The sequence below is a fragment of the Pinus tabuliformis genome, chromosome 5_1 (assembly GCF_031772625.1).
Source record: "Pinus tabuliformis cultivar Carrire ecotype Pingquan chromosome 5_1, CPIR1, whole genome shotgun sequence".
Classification (NCBI taxonomy): Eukaryota; Viridiplantae; Streptophyta; class Pinopsida; order Pinales; family Pinaceae; genus Pinus; species Pinus tabuliformis.
In genome coordinates this window covers 344,414,190-344,431,437 of record NC_142305.1, presented here as the reverse complement: position 1 = coordinate 344,431,437, position 17,248 = coordinate 344,414,190, and the positions used below count along the sequence as shown (strand labels likewise).

Below are 17,248 nucleotides of genomic sequence, written 5' to 3'. Positions count from 1 at the left end.
TTTAATTATAATAATCATATATATAAGCTTTCTAAGTATATTAACCACAATTATTAATAAAATTATGGTAGTTTTAATATTATTAAAATTGTACAGGATTATTTTCTCCTTAACTCCTAAATTATCGGATTAAAATTAGACATAGTAAGAATACCTCTTAAATTGAAAATAAAATTTTCAAATAATTTAAAGAATCTCTTCGGATGTAAAGCTGTTTTTTTTATATTACGAAAAACAAAAGATCTCTTAATAAAGCTTAAAAAAAAATTAAAAAAATCTGATGAGATAGATATTGCCGAACGTTTTTTTTAGCCTAAGATATCTTCCCATAACCATACTTTCAATGCAAAAAAGTGACTACTTGAATTAACAGAGCAGGAACTGTTTACTTTGTCAATTTGCCACGAATAAGCACATGCGTCCGTTACCAATGCAGTTGTAACAAAATGATACAATCTCTCGCAAAATGTAACCGTAAGCAACCATGTTGCACCTCAACCTAAAAGAACTGTGCGTCATGCTATGGGCAAGAAGCGGCTCCCCCTTCGTCGCTGATTCTAGAACTCCCTGTGCACATGGCCCATCGCAGAATACTAATGCGGCAACCCGTTGTTTGAAAGCACGGTACATGTCCAACTGTGACTACTTCCTATAGCAAATAATTCTGCACAGATCCGCACGATCCGGTTTGTATAATCCTACGCGGATCTGCACAATCGAGTGGGAATCGCAGGCTCCTGAGGAAATATAACAGATTAAGCGTTACCGAGAAAGCAGCGCATCCACCTCCCGGTTCTATATATTTGTAGATCTCTCTCACTTCACCAATCAAATACCAATCAAGGTGAAGTCCATTAAGGTGAAGTCTAATTATTTTTGAGCGGCCATTCAATCCCTTGTTGAAATGGCGCTCGTACAGCTGGTCGCGTTGTTCAGTTTCTTATGGATAGCTCCTGCAGCTTATGCCCTAGATAGTGACTGGCAATCCGCACATGCAACTTTCTACGGTGGCAGTGATGCCTCAGGGACAATGGGTAAAGCTTATAGTTCGATAGAACTCCACTCTTATGGAATTAGTGCATAGTCACATCCTCAAAAAATTTCATTTGAGTTTACTGGTTTTGCAGTTTCATTTTAATTTGCTGCATTGACTGAGCAGTTCCATGTTGAAATTACTTTAACAGGTGGTGCATGTGGATACGGTAATTTGTATAGCCAAGGGTATGGAACGAACACCGCAGCTTTGAGTACAGCGCTTTTCAACAATGGACTTACATGTGGAGCCTGCTACGAAATGAAATGCGACGAACAGAACGATCCTCAGTGGTGTTTACCGGGCAGTGTGACCATTACTGCTACTAACTTCTGCCCCCCAAATAATGCTCTTCCCAATGACAATGGAGGATGGTGCAATCCACCTCTCCAACACTTCGACATGGCTCAACCTGCTTTTCAACAAATTGCCATTTACAAGGGTGGCATTGTTCCCATCATGTTCAAAAGGTATTTAATTCTTACTCTAATTACTCTGTTCACGCTATATTCACATTCTTGAATCCTAACAATCTATTCACATGTTGAGAGTAAATGGGAGGAAATGCTAAGCTGCAAGGTTAATATATATGTGTGCAGAGTACCATGCGTGAGGAAAGGAGGAGTTCGATTCACGATCAATGGGCACTCTTACTTCAATTTGGTGCTCATTACAAACGTAGGAGGTGCAGGGGATGTCGAATCGGTCTCCATCAAAGGTTCCAGCACTGGTTGGCAGTCAATGTCCCAGAACTGGGGACAGAATTGGCAGAGCGGTTCCTATTTGGATGGGCAGAGTCTTTCCTTCCGGGTCACCACCAGCGATGGCAAAACTGTCACTTCGTATAACGTCGCTCCGGCAGATTGGCAATTCGGTCAGACATTTGAAGGACAACAATTCTAATCTAGTTTCATTTGCATAATGCTGGTTTGTAAGCAAGTAACGTGAAAACCACGAAGCCGAGGTGGCACAAGAATACCCATCGCTTTTTAAGTGAATTTTACTCGTTCAGTGTATTTAGGGTGTATTCCTAGGCGTGGGCAGATTGCCACCCGCTTCTACCAGTCGCTTATTTATAAATTGTTTTTTATACAATTCGTATCGTTTCACTGAGATCTCGAAGATCCTCAAATTACTGAGCATATTGTATTTGTGGCATACTTCTACTTTTGCTTAAATTGCAGCCAGCTTAGTTGGTTTCACAGCACAATATTACTGATCATCCAACGCCAATATTGGGCCTTAGGGTTTGATGTTTTTTAGTTTTCTTATTTCCTAATAATGGCAGCATTTATTATTTATAATTTAAAGGTAAGTTTAAAAAGTTAATAGATTTTTCTAAATATAATATAAAAAAAAGCATATTGATATTAAGATTGATAGAGAATGAGCGGGTTTAAGATTTATCATATAAATTATTTATAAAAAAAATGAAAAGGTTTAAAATGGGTACCACATTTCTCGTATGAATTACATTGGAAAAGTATATATGTATTTTGGCTTTACCAAAATGTATGCATAATTTTTCTTCTTTCTTTTTCGAACTGTGTTTAATTTTTTAGGTTATAAAATAGAGTAACTAAAATCTTTCACCCTTAGCACCTCATATTCCACAATTATATCGGGCTTCTCACTATTAAATATAAATTACAATTTAATAACGAAAATATTTAAAATTAGTAACACATTTTTTCAGGGGGCGGGGCCAGTTGAAAAAGCTATATATATCATAATACAACTGTACATAGTACATATAGCCGTGGCCCAAATATATTACGGAAGCTACAAGATTCGATACCGATCGGAAAAGCGTGTAAACCGACCGCCACGAGAGTTAAAATTAGTAACACATTTATGATATTATAAAATATAGAAACTAAAATCTTTCACCCTTAGCACTTCATATTTCACAATTATGTCTTGCTTCTCACTACTGAACATAAATTAAATTTTGAAAACGAAAATATTTAAGACTAGTAATACATTTATCATATAAATCACATTAGAAAAATATGTATGTATTTTTGCTTTAGCCAAATGTGTACATAATTTTTTTTAAAGACGTCTTTCAGTTTCTATATTATAAAATAAAAACCTTTTTTTTCCCATTGCTCCTAACTTTCGCAACTAAGCCTTTCTTCTCAATTCTTAAGTATAAAGTACAATTATATTTTTGGAAATTACACTGTGAGCTATATATGTCTAATTAAATCAAAAAAATTACATTTTCAGTCATGAAATAAGGGATCCATTCACTTTAGGAGGAAATGGTTTAATTGTATAAATCTCATTTTTTATTTGAAAAGTGAATGTTTATTGCTCATTTTTTATATTTATTTATTATTAAATATATTATTATATTTTTAGAGATTATTATTGAAAATTAAAAATTTTTAATGTAAATATTTAATGCAATTATGTGGCAATAACTAATTGGATGTGGATAACTTAAGCAATTTGAAAAATATTTTTAAATAGGAGATGTTATTATTGATTTAGTTAGTCATGGAAATTGGTCACTATGTAATATTAAGTCATATAGACATCTTAATCATTGTGAATATGAATATAAAAAATATTTGTTTCATTGTTCCCTCATACTACTTTAACCTCATTTTAGTTTATGATTATTAAATTTAAGGTTGCAGGTTATTCATGTTAGATAATTAAATCATGCATCTAACTCTACTAAAAATTAGTTGTTATAGCCATTAACTCTATTAACACTTAGTTATTACGACCATTGGAAGGGGTAGATAGACCATCTAATGAAGTGGTGATTCCCTTACACATAAACACTGATTTATTACAACCATTAGCAAGGGAAATTGGACCATCTAGTTCTCTTTCACAAGATAGTTACCCATGGAAATTGGTCACTATATAATATTAAGTCATATAGACATTGGTCACTATATAATATTAAGTCACATAGACATCTTAATGATTGTGAATATGAATATAAAAAATATTTGTTTCATTGTTCCCTCATACTACTTAAACCTCATTTTAGGTGGAAATTGGTCATTATATAGTATGAAGTCATATAGACATCATGGTGTTGTTTCCCTTACACATAGTTACCCATGGAAATTGGTCACTATATAATATTAAGTCATATAGATATCTTAATCATTCTGAATATGAATATAAAAAATATTCGTTTCATTGTTCCCTCATACTACTTTAACCTCATTTTAGGTTATGAGTATTAAATTTAAGGTTGCACGTTATTCATGTTAGATAAGTAAATCATGCATCTGACTCTACTAAGAATTAGTTATTATAGTCATTAACTCTATTAAAACTTAGTTATTACAACCATTGGAAGGGGTAGTTAGACCATCTAATGAAGTGGTGATTCCCTTACACATCGGGCAATTGGACCATCTAGTACGCTTGCACAAGATGGTGTTGTTTCCCTTACACTCACTCCAACAATTATAGTCATCCACTAGATGATCCAGGTGGATATTGGTGGCCACCTGCCAAGATGGTGTTGTTTCCCCTACACTCACTCTAACCATTATAGTCATCCACTAGATGATCCAGGTGGATATTGGAGGCCACCCGCCAATCCCACTTGACCCCCACCATTGTTTCTTTTAGTTTTTCATTTTCCTTAATTTTAGTACAGTTTACTATTTTTAGCAATTTTTCGGGTCCTAAAATCTGAAGCCGTTTTGAGGCCCTAAACGACATTTTTTTGGCAATAAACGATGTCTTTTTGGCAATCTCGTACTAGTAATTCTCTATCTAAAATCATGTTTTCTAGCCTAGTCCTCGGAGAGATGTTTCCAATGGGGTATCATGCACGTCAAACGGAGATAATATGACCAAGTCTCAACCTCGAGAAGTTGGTTGTCCAACTAACCCCAACGGGGCCCTTAAACTCTTGGTGTTACATCTCCTCAAGTTAGGGTTATGCTTGTTTATGGTTTTCTCTTACTGTTCAAAAATAAAAAGGCCCTTGAACCCCATTGTAATGCAGTTCAGAGGCATGTAGAAACCACATCTCTTCTCAAAGATAAGCTACCGTCGCCTGAGCTAGTCTAACTTCCATTCTGTTTGTAAGCATATTTCAGTATTTGATATTAATGAAATGAAGTGTTATTTCTGCTGCAGCTTTGTAGTTATGGTTATATCTATAATTTGTTGCATTCTTGTTTAAATCTGGATCAGTGGTATTAGAGTGGTCTGGTATTTCTCTATTTTTCTTTGCATGTACCCAACGAGGTTGGGATATAAGGTGTTGGGGCTTGAACTGGTCGAACCTTTGCAAGACTAGCCTCACAAATCTGGACGACCTCCCATGGCAAATGAAAAGGAAGACGAGGGGGCAGGAGATCTTATAAAAATCTTGCTCGAAGAATCCCTTGAGCGACAAAGGAACGCGATGATGGACAACTTTGCCCAGATCCTTCAGCGGCTAACCAAAGGCAACGCATCTACTTTTGGTAGCTACTTTGGAAGCACCACACCCTTTAAGGTACAAGTTAACTTTGACATTCCCATATTTGAGGGTCAGATAGATGCAGAGGTTTTAGATAAATGGTTAAGTCTACTAGAAGGATATTTTTCCAGCCAGGAAAAGATCACTTTTGCACTTCTAAAAGCAGCCCCCCACATCAAGGATTGGTGGGAAACCTACTGTGAGGAGAAGGATGAAAGTATGAACTCACTGTTTTGAGTTGCATCCACTTGGAACTCGTTCCGGGATGCCATCAAGGAGTAGTACTACCCTGTCGGGAGCTCTGAGGATAAATACATAAAGTGGACAACGCTGCGATAGGGAAGGAACCAAGATGTGTCATAGTTTACCAATGTTTTTCATACCCTTCGCACGAAGTTGGGTATCAAGGATTTTGCGAAGTATTTGGCTCTCAAGTATTGCAGCTACCTACACAGGTACATCCATGACGAGATGGAATTCCTGGACATCTCCTCTCTCGGAATGACATATTGATATGCCGTCAAGATCGAAAAAAAGTTTAAACAGAAGAAGCGAGACTGGATCTATGAATTCGAATCAAGGGAAAGGTGTCCCCAAACCACAGAACAAAGGACAAAGCCAATGTGGGGTGGCACAAGACAACCCGCCAAAGCCGCAAGCAAAGAACAGTTCCTCAAAGCTCAAGAAGGACATGGGGAAGTGGTGTGAGTTCCATAAGCTCCACTTACAACACAAGTGAGTGTTAGGCCAAGCAGTCACTAGTGGCCGAGCTAAAGGCTTCAGAATCAGATGCATGTTCCAACTATGAGTCAGAACCCGATATGGGGAATGACAAAGGGAAGAAGATTATCGATGCAGAGCCCAACACCACCATTGCCACCATGAAGATCCAGAAGGAGGAACCCAAAGATCTAGAGGAGGAGAAGTGCCTCTTCCACTCCCAGATGTGGGTAAAGGATTCCCTGCTATAGTTCATTGTCGACAGTGGGAGCCAAAATAAGCTCATATCGGTAGAGATCGTGAAGCGGTTAGGCTTACCAACCACAACACATTCACAACTGTACACCATCGGGTGGCTTCACCAAGGATGAGATCTTTGTGTGAGCTAGCAAAGTCGCCTTCCATACAACTTCAAGCCCTTCACAGATGAGGTATTGTGTGACATTGCTCCCCTTGATGTTTTTGATGTATTATGAGGCCAACCATACTTATGGAAGTGACATGTTGTGTATTAGTGAAGGCCTCGTGCTGTTATTGTTACTGTGGGAAATAAGTTGTACAAGATACCAAAGATAGCACTGCCTACCACCATCTCTTTGGTTACTGCAAAACAATGCAGTAAGCTCATTTCCAAAACTAGGAAATTTGTTTTCCTAATGGTACGCCCTGAGCAAAAGAATAAGACGGTGACCACGACCTCTAGACAAGGCCCCTCCACACAACAACAACATATTGACAAGGTCGTGGAGGAGTACGAGAACATCTTCAACTCCCCCGTAGGGGTGCCTCTACACTGTTAGGTCAAGCACTCCATCGATCTGAACCTAGGTGCACCATTGCCCAATGGACCAATTTATCGGTGCTTCGTTCTGGAGAACGACGAAATCAAGAGGCAGATTTAGGAGCTACTGCAGAAAGCTCACATCCGTTCGAGTTCATTGCATTGTGGGAGCCTAATCGTGTTGGTACAAAAGAAGGATGGGACTTGGAGACTCTGTATTGACTAGTGAGCACTGAAAAAGATCACTGTTCATAATAGGTACTCGATCCCACTGATTAATGACCTTCTGAACCAACTGAAGGAGGAAAAATATTTCAACAAGATCGAATTGAAATCACGACATCACCAGGTACCAATCGAACCCTTTGATGTGTAGAAGACTGCCTTCAAAGCCAAGGAGGGCCTCTCTGAATGGTTGGTTATGCCTTTCAGGATGACGAATGCTTCAGCAACCTTCATGAGGCTAATGGATGACATCTTGCGACCATTCACCAACTCATTTGTAGTGGTATACTTGGATGACATATTGATCGTCAGCCAGAGTTGGGAAGAGAACCTCCACCACATTCGATAGGTTGTCCAAACACTGTGGCAACACAAGCTATGTGTCAATTTGGAGAAATTAACTTTTGGCATGACCCAGCTTTAGTATCTTGGAAAATTATTGATGAAAGAGGGGTGCATGTGGATCCAGCCAAGAACCAAGTCATTCAGGATTGGCCAGCTCCAACCACTCTAACAAAGCTCTGCAGCTTTCTAGGTCTTGCCAATTTCTACCGCAAGTTCGTGTTGGGATTCTCTCATATCACTTGGCCCTTGAGTCAAGTCACCAAGGGAGGAGCGAAAGAAAAATTATGTTAGTTTGAATCTCAACAAAAGGGATTCATAGAGTTGAAACATCTCCTCTACTCTGCACTAGTGCTCACATTACCAAACATGAAACATCCATTTGAGATTGAGACAAATGCCTCTAACTATTCTATTGGGGCAGTCCTTACTCAACAACGACATCTAGTGGCATGTCACAGTGAGACACTTTCAGACATAGTCTGGAAGTATCCCACTTATGACAAAGAGATGTATTCCATTGTGCAGGCTTGCCAACAATGGAAGCATTACATTTTGGGGAAGGAAAAGGTCATCCAGACATACCACCGACCCCTGTAGTTCATGGAGAGGCAAGGGAAGTTTCATAATGATCACCATTAGAAGGAGTCCACATACCTGCAACAGTTCTATTTGAATATCAAGTATAATAAGGGCAGCACTAATAATGTTGCAGATTGCCTTAGCCGACCATTGATCATGGTGTTAACCACTATTTTCATCTCTTGTGGGCACGAGAATTTGGATTGGCAAATTCTCTACAAAAGCGACCCATAATTCGGCCACGCATACCAGATGCTCTTGGAGGGTCAGCAAGTTCCTGATTTTCACCTCCAGGATGCCCTATTATGCCACTTGGGACACCTTTGTGTTCCTTCAAGTGAGCGTGCCAAGATGATTTGGGAAACACACTACAATTGTGCCAGTGGGCATTTTGGGGTTGAAAAAATGGTGGCACTATTGCAAAATTATTTCTATTGGCTAAATCTTCGACAGGATGTTAGAAATTACATCATATCTTGCATTACCTATGTCATTACCAAACCAACCATCAGGAAGTAAGCCCTCTATACTCTGCTACCGACCCCTAGTCAACCTTGGGAATCCATCTCCATGGATTACATGTTGAGCCTTCCTTCTACTAAGCATGGAAATGATTGTGTTTTTGTGGTCATCGACAGATTCTCGAAGATGGCCATTATGGTTGCCTGCAAGAAGAATATGATAGCGGAAGCCACTACTAAACTCTTCTTTGAACAAGTGTGGGTACACTTTGGAATCCCATAGTCTATCATCTCAGATTGGGATAGTAGGCTCCTTAGTACATTTTGGTCCAATCTTTGGTCGATGTTGGACACCAAGCTCACTAAGTCCACAAATGTCCATCCCCAAACTGACGGCTAGACATAGGTCATCAATAGGATGATCGTACACATTCTACGCATGTACAAATCAAAGCATCCACACACATGGGATGAGAGCCTCCCCTATTTCCAAGAGAACTATAACCAGGCTTTCCATAGCTCAACTGGCCACATCCCTTTCTAGGTGGGCTTGGGATTCCAGCCACTGTCTCCCATTGATGTGGCCATGCCATTTGTAGCTACTCAGGTAGATTCAGCTCATGTCCAGTCCAAAATCGATAAGGTAAACAACTTCATTGAGCACATCCAGCATATCCGCCAGGAGGTCCACAACATTCTGGAGAAATCAAATGCCAAGTACAAGCAGCAACATGATTAACATCGGGTGCCACATAAGTTTCAGGTGGGTGACAAAGTCTAGTTGCATTTGTAAATGGAACACCTTACCGGAGCCTATCGGAAACTCATACCACTATGATATGCTCTATACACCATTACCATGGCTGTGGGAGACAATGTATTTGAGCTCAACATTCCCCCATTCCTTGTCCTCAACCCAGTGTTCAGTGTGGACCGCCTTCGACCATACTTCCCACAATTGCTAGACACATTAGACATTGCAGAAGAACTCAGACCTACAAAGTTAAATCTAGATTGCATGGAAAAATCCACAACTCATCAGATCATGGACACATAGGTCAAGCACACTTGCCAGTGGAAAATCCAACTATATCGAGTTGTCAAAGTAGGCTAACTCCTTCACCAAGGCAAGTGGCTCACCACAGACCAAGTTCAGCAGAAGTTTCCCCATCTCATGGAGGAACTCAACGCAATGGTGGCCATTGCTTCCTAAGGGGGGAGGAATGATCCAGGTGGATATTTTTGGCCACCCACCAATTCGACTTGGACCCCCACAATTGTTTCTTTCAATTTTAGCATAGTTTACTATTTTTAGCAATTTTTCAGGTCCTAATCTTCTGGAGTCATTTTGAGGTTGGAAATATTATACTAATGATTTTCTATCAAAAATTTACTTTTCCGTCGTAGTCCTCAAAGAGATCTCTCCAACAGGGTATCGTGCGTGTCAAAGAGAGATAATATGACCAAGTCGTGACCCTGTGAAGTTGTTTGTCCAACTAACCCCAATGGGGCCCATAAACTCTTGGTGTTACATCTCCTCGGGTTAGGCTTTTGGTTGTTTAAGGTTTTCTCTTATTGCTCAATAATAAAAAAGCCCATTGAGACTCATTGTAACGTTGTTCAGAGGCATGTAGCATACACTTCTCTTGTTAGAGATTATCCACCATTTCCCTAGCTAGTCTTATTTCCATTCTGTTTGTAAGCATATTTCAGTATTTGATATTAATGAAATGAAGTGTTATTTCTATTGCATCTTTGCAGTTATGGTTATATATGTAATTTGTTGTGTTCTTGTTTAAATCCAGATCAGAGGTATCAGAGCAGTCTGCTATTTCTCAACGAGGTCGGGATATAAGGAGTTAGGGCTTGAACTGGTCGAACCTTTGCAAGACCATCCTCACAAATCCCGACGGTCTCCCATGGCAGATGAAAATAAAGATGAGGGGGTAGGAGATCCTTTCAAAATCTTGCTCGAAGAAGCCCTCGAGCAATAAAGGAATGTGTTGATGGACAACTTGTCCCAGATCCTTCAGCGGCTACTCAAGGGCAACGCATCTACTTTCGGCAACTACTCTAGAAGCGCCACACCCTTAAAGGTACAAGTTAAATATGATATTCCCATATTTGAGGGTTAGATAGATGCAGGCGTTGTAGATAAATGGTTAAATCTACTAGAAGGATATTTTTTCGTTCATTATTTTTCCAGCCAGGAAAAGATCACTTTTGCACTTCTCAAAGTAGCCCCCCATGTCAAGGACTGGTGGGAAACCGACTTTGAGCAGAATGATGAAAGTACAATTTCATTGTTTTCAGCCACACCCACTTGGACTCATTCTGGGATGCCATCAAGGAGTAGTACTACCCTGTTGGGAGCTATGAGGATAAATACATAATGTAGACAATGCTACAACAGTGAAGGGACCAAGATGTGGTGGATTTTACCAATGTTTTTCATACCCTTCGCACGAAGTTGGGTATCAAGGATTCTAAAAAGCATTTCGTTCTCAAGTAATGTGGCTACCTGCATAGGTACATCTAGGACGAGATGGAATTCTTGGACATCTCCTCACTCAGCATGACATACCGATATGTTGTCAAGATCCAACAAAATTTTAAATAGAAGAAGCGAGACTTTGGATCTCCGACTTTTAAGCAAGGGAAAGGTGCCCCCAAACTGTAGAACAAAGGACAAAGCCAAGGCGGGGCAACACAAGAAAAGCCACCAAAGTTGCAAGAAAAGAACAAAGCTACAAAGCCGAAGAAGGACACGAGAAAGTGGTGTGAGTTCCATAAGAGCTCCACTAATAACACAAGTGAGTGTCGAGCCAAGAAATCACTAGTGGCTGAGCTAAAGGCTTCGGAATCAGATGCATGTTCCGACTTTGAGTCAGAACCTGACAAGGGGAATGACAAAGGGAAGAAAATTATTGATGCGGAGCCCAATGCCACTGCTGCTATCCCTACTCAACAGGGGCATCCAGCGGCATATCAGAATGAGACACTTTGAGGCACAATCCAAAAATATCCCACTTATGACAAAGAGATGTATTCCATTGTGGAGGCCTACCGACAATGGAAGCATTACATTTTGGGGAAGGAAATGGTCATCCACACAGACCACCGATTCCTGCAGTTCATATAGACGTGAGGGAAGTTGTAGAATGATCACCATCAGAAGTGGTCCACATACCTGCAACAGTTCCATTTGAATATCAAGTATAAGAAGGGAAACAATAATAATGTTACAAATTGCCTTAGCCGACCACCGATCATGGCGTTAACCACCGTGCTCAACTCCTGCAGGCACGAGACTTCTAATTGGCCACCTCTCTACTAAAGCAACCCAGAATTCAGCCACACATACCAGACACTCTTGGAGGGTTAGCAAGTTCTATATTTTCACCTCTAGGATGCCCTATTATGCCACCTAGGACACCTTTGTGTTCCTTCAAGTGAGCGTGCCAAGATGATTTTGGAAGCACACTACAGTCGAGCTGTTGGGCATTTTGGGGTCGAGAAAACGATGGTAGTACTGCAGAAGTATTTCTATTGGTTGAATCTTGGACAATATGTCAAGAAGTACATCAAATCCTACACAGCCTACACCATTGCCAAAATGACCATCAAGAAGTAAGGCCTCTATACTTCGTTACCTACCCCTAGTCGAACTTGGGAATCCATCTCCATGGATTACATATCGGGCCTCCCTTCTACTAAGCATGGCAATGACTATGTTTTTTTGGTCATCGATAGATTCTCAAAGATGGTCATTATGGCATCCTGCAAGAAGAATATGCCAGTGGAAGCCACTGCTAAAATCTTCTTTGAACGAGTGTGGGTACACTTTTGGATCCGACAGTCTATCATCTCAGATTGGGACAGCATGCTCCTCAGTACATTTTGGTCGAGTCTCTGGTTGATGCTGGACACCAAACTCACTAAGTCCACAACTTTCCATGCCCAAACTTATGGCCAAACATAGGTTATCAACAAGATGATCATACACATTCTCCGCATGTACAACTCAAAGCATCCATGCACATGGGATGAGAGCCTCCCCTATGTCCAACACAACTATAACTGGGCTCTCCACACCTCGATTGGCCATAACCCTTTTCAGGTGGGCTTGGGATTCCAGCCACTATGTCCCATCGATGTGGCCATGCCATTTGCAGCTACTCAAGCAGATTTGGCTCATGTCTAGTCTGAAATTAATTAGGCAAACAACTTCATTGAGCACATCCAACATATCCGTCAGCTGGTCCATGACATTCTGGAGAAATCAAATGCCAAATACCAGTAGTGACATGATCAACATTAGGTGCCACACAAGTTTCAAGTGGGTGACAAAGTCTGGTTGCATTTGTAAAAGGAATGCCTTACTAGAGCCTATCGAGAACTCAGAGCACTCCGATATGATCCTTACACCATTACCAAGGCTGTGGGAGACAATGCATTTGAGCTCAACATTCCCCCATTCCTTGGCCTACACCTAGTGTTCAATGTGCACTGCCTTCGGCCATACTTTCCACCATTAGTAGACACATCCAACATTGCAGAACAACTCACACCAACAGAGTTAAATCCAAATTGCATGGAACATGCTACAACTGATCGCATCATGGACACACAGATCAAGCACATTCGCTAGAAAAAGATCCAACTATATCGAGTTGTTAAAGCATGCCAACTCCTTCACTAGGGCAAGTGGCTCACTAGGGACCAAGTTCAATAGAAGTTTCCTCATCTCATGGAGGTACTCAATGCAATGGTGACCATTGCTTCCTAAGGGAGGAGGAATGATCCAAGTGGATATTGGTGGCCACCCACCAGTTCCACTTGGACCCCCACCATTGTTTCTTTCAGTTTTTCAGTTTCCTTAATTGTAGCATAAGTTACTATTTTTAGCATTTTTTAGGTCCTAAACTTTCGGAGCTGTTTTGGGGCCCTAAATGATGATTTTTTGTTAATCTTGTATCAACATTTTGTGATCTAAATATGACTTTTACATTGTAGTCCTCGGAGAGATATTTCCAGTGGTGTATCATGCGTGTCAAATGGGGATAATATGACCAAGTCACGACCGCGAGAAGTTGGTTGTCTAACTAACCCTAACGAGACACATAAACTCTTGGTGTTACATCTCCTCGGGTTAGGGTTTTGGATTTTTAGGGTTTTCTCTTATTGTTCAATAATAAGGCCCTTGAGCGTCATTGTAATGCAATTCAGAGGCATGTAGCTGCCACATCTCTTTTAAGAGATAAGCTACGATCACCCAAGCTAGTTTATTTCCACTTCTGTTTCTAAGTATATTTCAGTATTTTACATTAATGAAATGAAGTATTATTTTTGTTGCATCTCTATATTTATGATTATTTCTGTAATTTATTGCGTTATTGTTTAAAATCCTGATCAATTTTTGAGTGGAAAACCACCTTTATGATGAATTTAATACATAAGACAAGCTATGATGACACTAACATGAGATTTCTTTGTTGTGTGAGAGAGGGTGTGTATATACATATTACAATGAAAGGTTCTATCCAACCTACTGATATGTAAAACAAACTTAATAGATGTTTATTAACACCGTAATATAAGTTTGTTGTTATGGAAATCCCCATTTGTGTGTATTCACTAATAAGTGTATGTATTGACTAATAAGTAATCGATACCCTATTAAATTTTTATCATAGTATTATATCATTTCTTAAGTTATATTTGAGACTTCTTTTTATTAGAGGGTGTGTATATATATATTACAATGAAAGGTTCTATCCAACCTACTAATATGTAAAACAAACTTAATAAATGTTTATTAACACCTTAATATAAGTTTGTTGTCACGGAAATCCCCATATTTATATATTAGCTAATAAGTAATAGACACACTTAATAATTGTTTATTAACACTATAATATAATTTTTTGTCATACAAATCCCCATCTAGATGTATTGGTTAATAATTAATAAACACCCTATTAATTTTTTATCATAATATTATATAATTTGATACTTCCTTTTATTATTATTTCATTTTTTTCGAGAATAGGAAATGTCATGGTTGAATTGAAAGATATACACTCAACAATTATTTTACTTCCCTTACATACAAATTGTTTCTCTTTATGATTTTCTAGTTTTATGTATGAAAGTTTTTAAAATAGTCAATTTAGGCTCTTATAGCATAAGGGGATTACGTCTATTTTTTATCCAAAATAACTTTCATACCTAATAATCTCGATAATAAGTATCCCAAAAAAATTTGAAATAATGTCCTTATAGGGCTTGCTGGCATTGAATTTTTTTTTTTTGTTTTTATAGAATCTCGCAATATCAGGTGGATTACACCAAAGTATTATTCTCGACATGTGATGTATAAATTCTTTACATTCTCGACGCGTGATGTATATATTCTTTATATCCTGGTAGTTGACATGCAAAAGGATGGTTCCATTAACTAATAGGATTTTTTGAATCTGTCGATATGGGTGGAAAAGTTATTCATTCCTACTCATATCCTTACACCTAGTAGTCCATACATTAGTTGACATTCTCGATAACTAGATGATGTGCCTTCATGCGGATAAAAACCTCCATTTTCCTTTATGTCTGCTCATTCTTTTTGTTCCTCCGCTTGGTTCCTCCGCTCATTCTTTTTGTTCCTCTGCAACAGATATCTTCCGTTTCTATTGGGCCCATATTATCTAACTTTTTTTAAGCCTAAGATATCCTCCCGTAACCATACTTTCAATGAAAAAACAGACTTACTTGAATTAACAGAGCAGGAACTGTTTACTTTGTCAATTTGCCACGAATAAGCACATGCGTCTGTTATCAATTCAGTTGTAACAAAGAGATACAATCTGTAGCAAAAAGCAACCGTAAGGAGCCATGTTGTACCTTCTCAACCTAAAAAAAACAGTGCGTCGTGATATGGTCAAGAAGCGGCTCCTTCTTCGTCGCTGATTCTAGAACCCCCTGTGCACATGGCCCATCGCAGAATACTAATGCGGAACCGGTTGTTTGAAAGCACTGTACATGTGGAGCTGTGACTACTTTCTATAGCAAATAATTCTGCACAGATCCGCACGATCCGGTTTGTATAATTCTACGCGGATCTGCACAATCGAGTGGGAATCCCAGCCTGCTGAGGAGATATATCAGATTACGCGGTACCGAGAAAGCAGCACATCCACCTCCCGGTTCTATGTATTTGTAGAGCTCTTCCACTTCACCAATCAAATGCCAATCAAGGTGAAATCCATTAAGGTGAAGTCTAATTAATTTGAGCGGCCATTCAATCCCTTGTTGAAATGGCGCTCGTACAACTGGTAGCGATGTTCAGTTTCTTATGGATAGCTCCTGCAGCTTATGCCCTAGATAGTGACTGGCAATCCGCACATGCAACTTTTTACGGTGGCAGCGATGCCTCGGGGACAATGGGTAAGTTTATAGTTCGATAGAACTCCACTCGTATGGAATTAGTGCATAGTCACAGCCTCAAAAAATTTCATTTGGGTTTACTGGTTTCGCAGTCTCATTTTAATTTCCTGTATTGACTGAGCAATTCCATGTTGAAATTTCTTTAACAGGTGCTGCATGTGGATACGGTAATTTGTATAGCCAAGGGTATGGAACGAACACCGCAGCTTTGAGTACAGCGCTTTTCAACAATGGACTTACATGTGGAGCCTGCTACGAAATGAAATGCGACGAACAGAACGATCCTCAGTGGTGTTTACCGGGCAGTGTGACCATTACTGCTACTAACTTCTGTCCCCCAAATAATGCTCTTCCCAATGACAATGGAGGATGGTGCAATCCACCTCTCCAACACTTCGACATGGCTCAAACTGCTTTTCAACAAATTGCCATTTACAAGGGTGGCATTGTTCCCATCATGTTCAGAAGGTATTTAATTCTTACTCTAATTACTCTGTTCATGCTATATTCACATTCTTGAATCCTAACAATCTATTCACATGTTGAGAGTAAATGGGAGGAAATGCTAAGCTGCAAGGTTAATATTTATGTGTGCAGAGTACCATGCGTGAGGAAAGGAGGAGTTCGATTCACGATCAATGGGCACTCTTACTTCAATTTGGTGCTCATTACAAACGTAGGAGGTGCAGGGGATGTCAAATCAGTTTCCATCAAAGGTTCCAGAACTGGTTGGCAGTCAATGTCCCAGAACTGGGGACAGAATTGGCAGAGCGGTTCCTATTTGGATGGGCAGAGTCTTTCATTCCAGGTCACCACCAGCGATGGCAAAACTGTCACTTCGTATAACGTCGCTCCGGCAGATTGGCAATTCGGTCAGACATTTGAAGGACGACAATTCTAATCTAGTTTCATTTGCATAATGCTGGTTTGTACGCGAGTAACCTGGAAACCACGTAGCGGAGGTGGCATAAGAATATCCATAGCGTTCTAAGTGAATTTTACTCGCGCAGTCTATTTAGGGTGTATTCCTAGGCGTCGGCAGATTGCCACCCGCTTCTACCAGTCGCTTATTTATAAATTGTGTTTTATACCATTCGTATCGTTTCAATGAGATCTCGAAGATCCTCAAATTACTGAGCGACATATTGTATTTGTGGCATCTACCAGTCGCTTATTTATAAATTGTGTTTTATACCATTCGTATC

General features: G+C 39.6%; 2 protein-coding genes across 2 annotated transcripts; both read left to right on the top strand.

The window, feature by feature from the left end:
- Nucleotides 1-868: 868 nt before the first annotated feature.
- Nucleotides 869-1,936, top strand: LOC149164861 (expansin-A2-like). The gene is made up of 3 exons (XM_089431016.1): nucleotides 869-1,034; nucleotides 1,185-1,503; nucleotides 1,633-1,936. Exons 1-3 carry the CDS (start codon nucleotides 905-907, stop codon nucleotides 1,934-1,936), a joined length of 753 nt encoding a protein of 250 aa, XP_089287142.1. The 5' UTR covers nucleotides 869-904.
- A 13,977-nt stretch (nucleotides 1,937-15,913) lies between these two features.
- On the top strand, nucleotides 15,914-16,944 carry LOC149164860 (expansin-A2-like). Its single transcript, XM_089431015.1, has 3 exons — nucleotides 15,914-16,043; nucleotides 16,193-16,511; nucleotides 16,641-16,944. Exons 1-3 carry the CDS (start codon nucleotides 15,914-15,916, stop codon nucleotides 16,942-16,944), a joined length of 753 nt encoding a protein of 250 aa, XP_089287141.1.
- The last annotated feature ends 304 nt before the right edge of the window (nucleotides 16,945-17,248 follow it).

Bases quoted from the DNA above. Each gene is read 5' to 3' on its own strand.
- LOC149164860 (XM_089431015.1), top strand. From the start codon at position 15,914: ATGGCGCTCGTACAACTGGTAGCGATGTTCAGTTTCTTATGGATAGCT. The intron at 16,044-16,192 runs GTAAGTTTATAG...TTTCTTTAACAG, and splicing joins CGATGCCTCGGGGACAATGG to GTGCTGCATGTGGATACGGT. The intron at 16,512-16,640 runs GTATTTAATTCT...TTATGTGTGCAG, and splicing joins GTTCCCATCATGTTCAGAAG to AGTACCATGCGTGAGGAAAG.
- LOC149164861 (XM_089431016.1), top strand. From the start codon at position 905: ATGGCGCTCGTACAGCTGGTCGCGTTGTTCAGTTTCTTATGGATAGCT. The intron at 1,035-1,184 runs GTAAAGCTTATA...TTACTTTAACAG, and splicing joins TGATGCCTCAGGGACAATGG to GTGGTGCATGTGGATACGGT. The intron at 1,504-1,632 runs GTATTTAATTCT...ATATGTGTGCAG, and splicing joins GTTCCCATCATGTTCAAAAG to AGTACCATGCGTGAGGAAAG.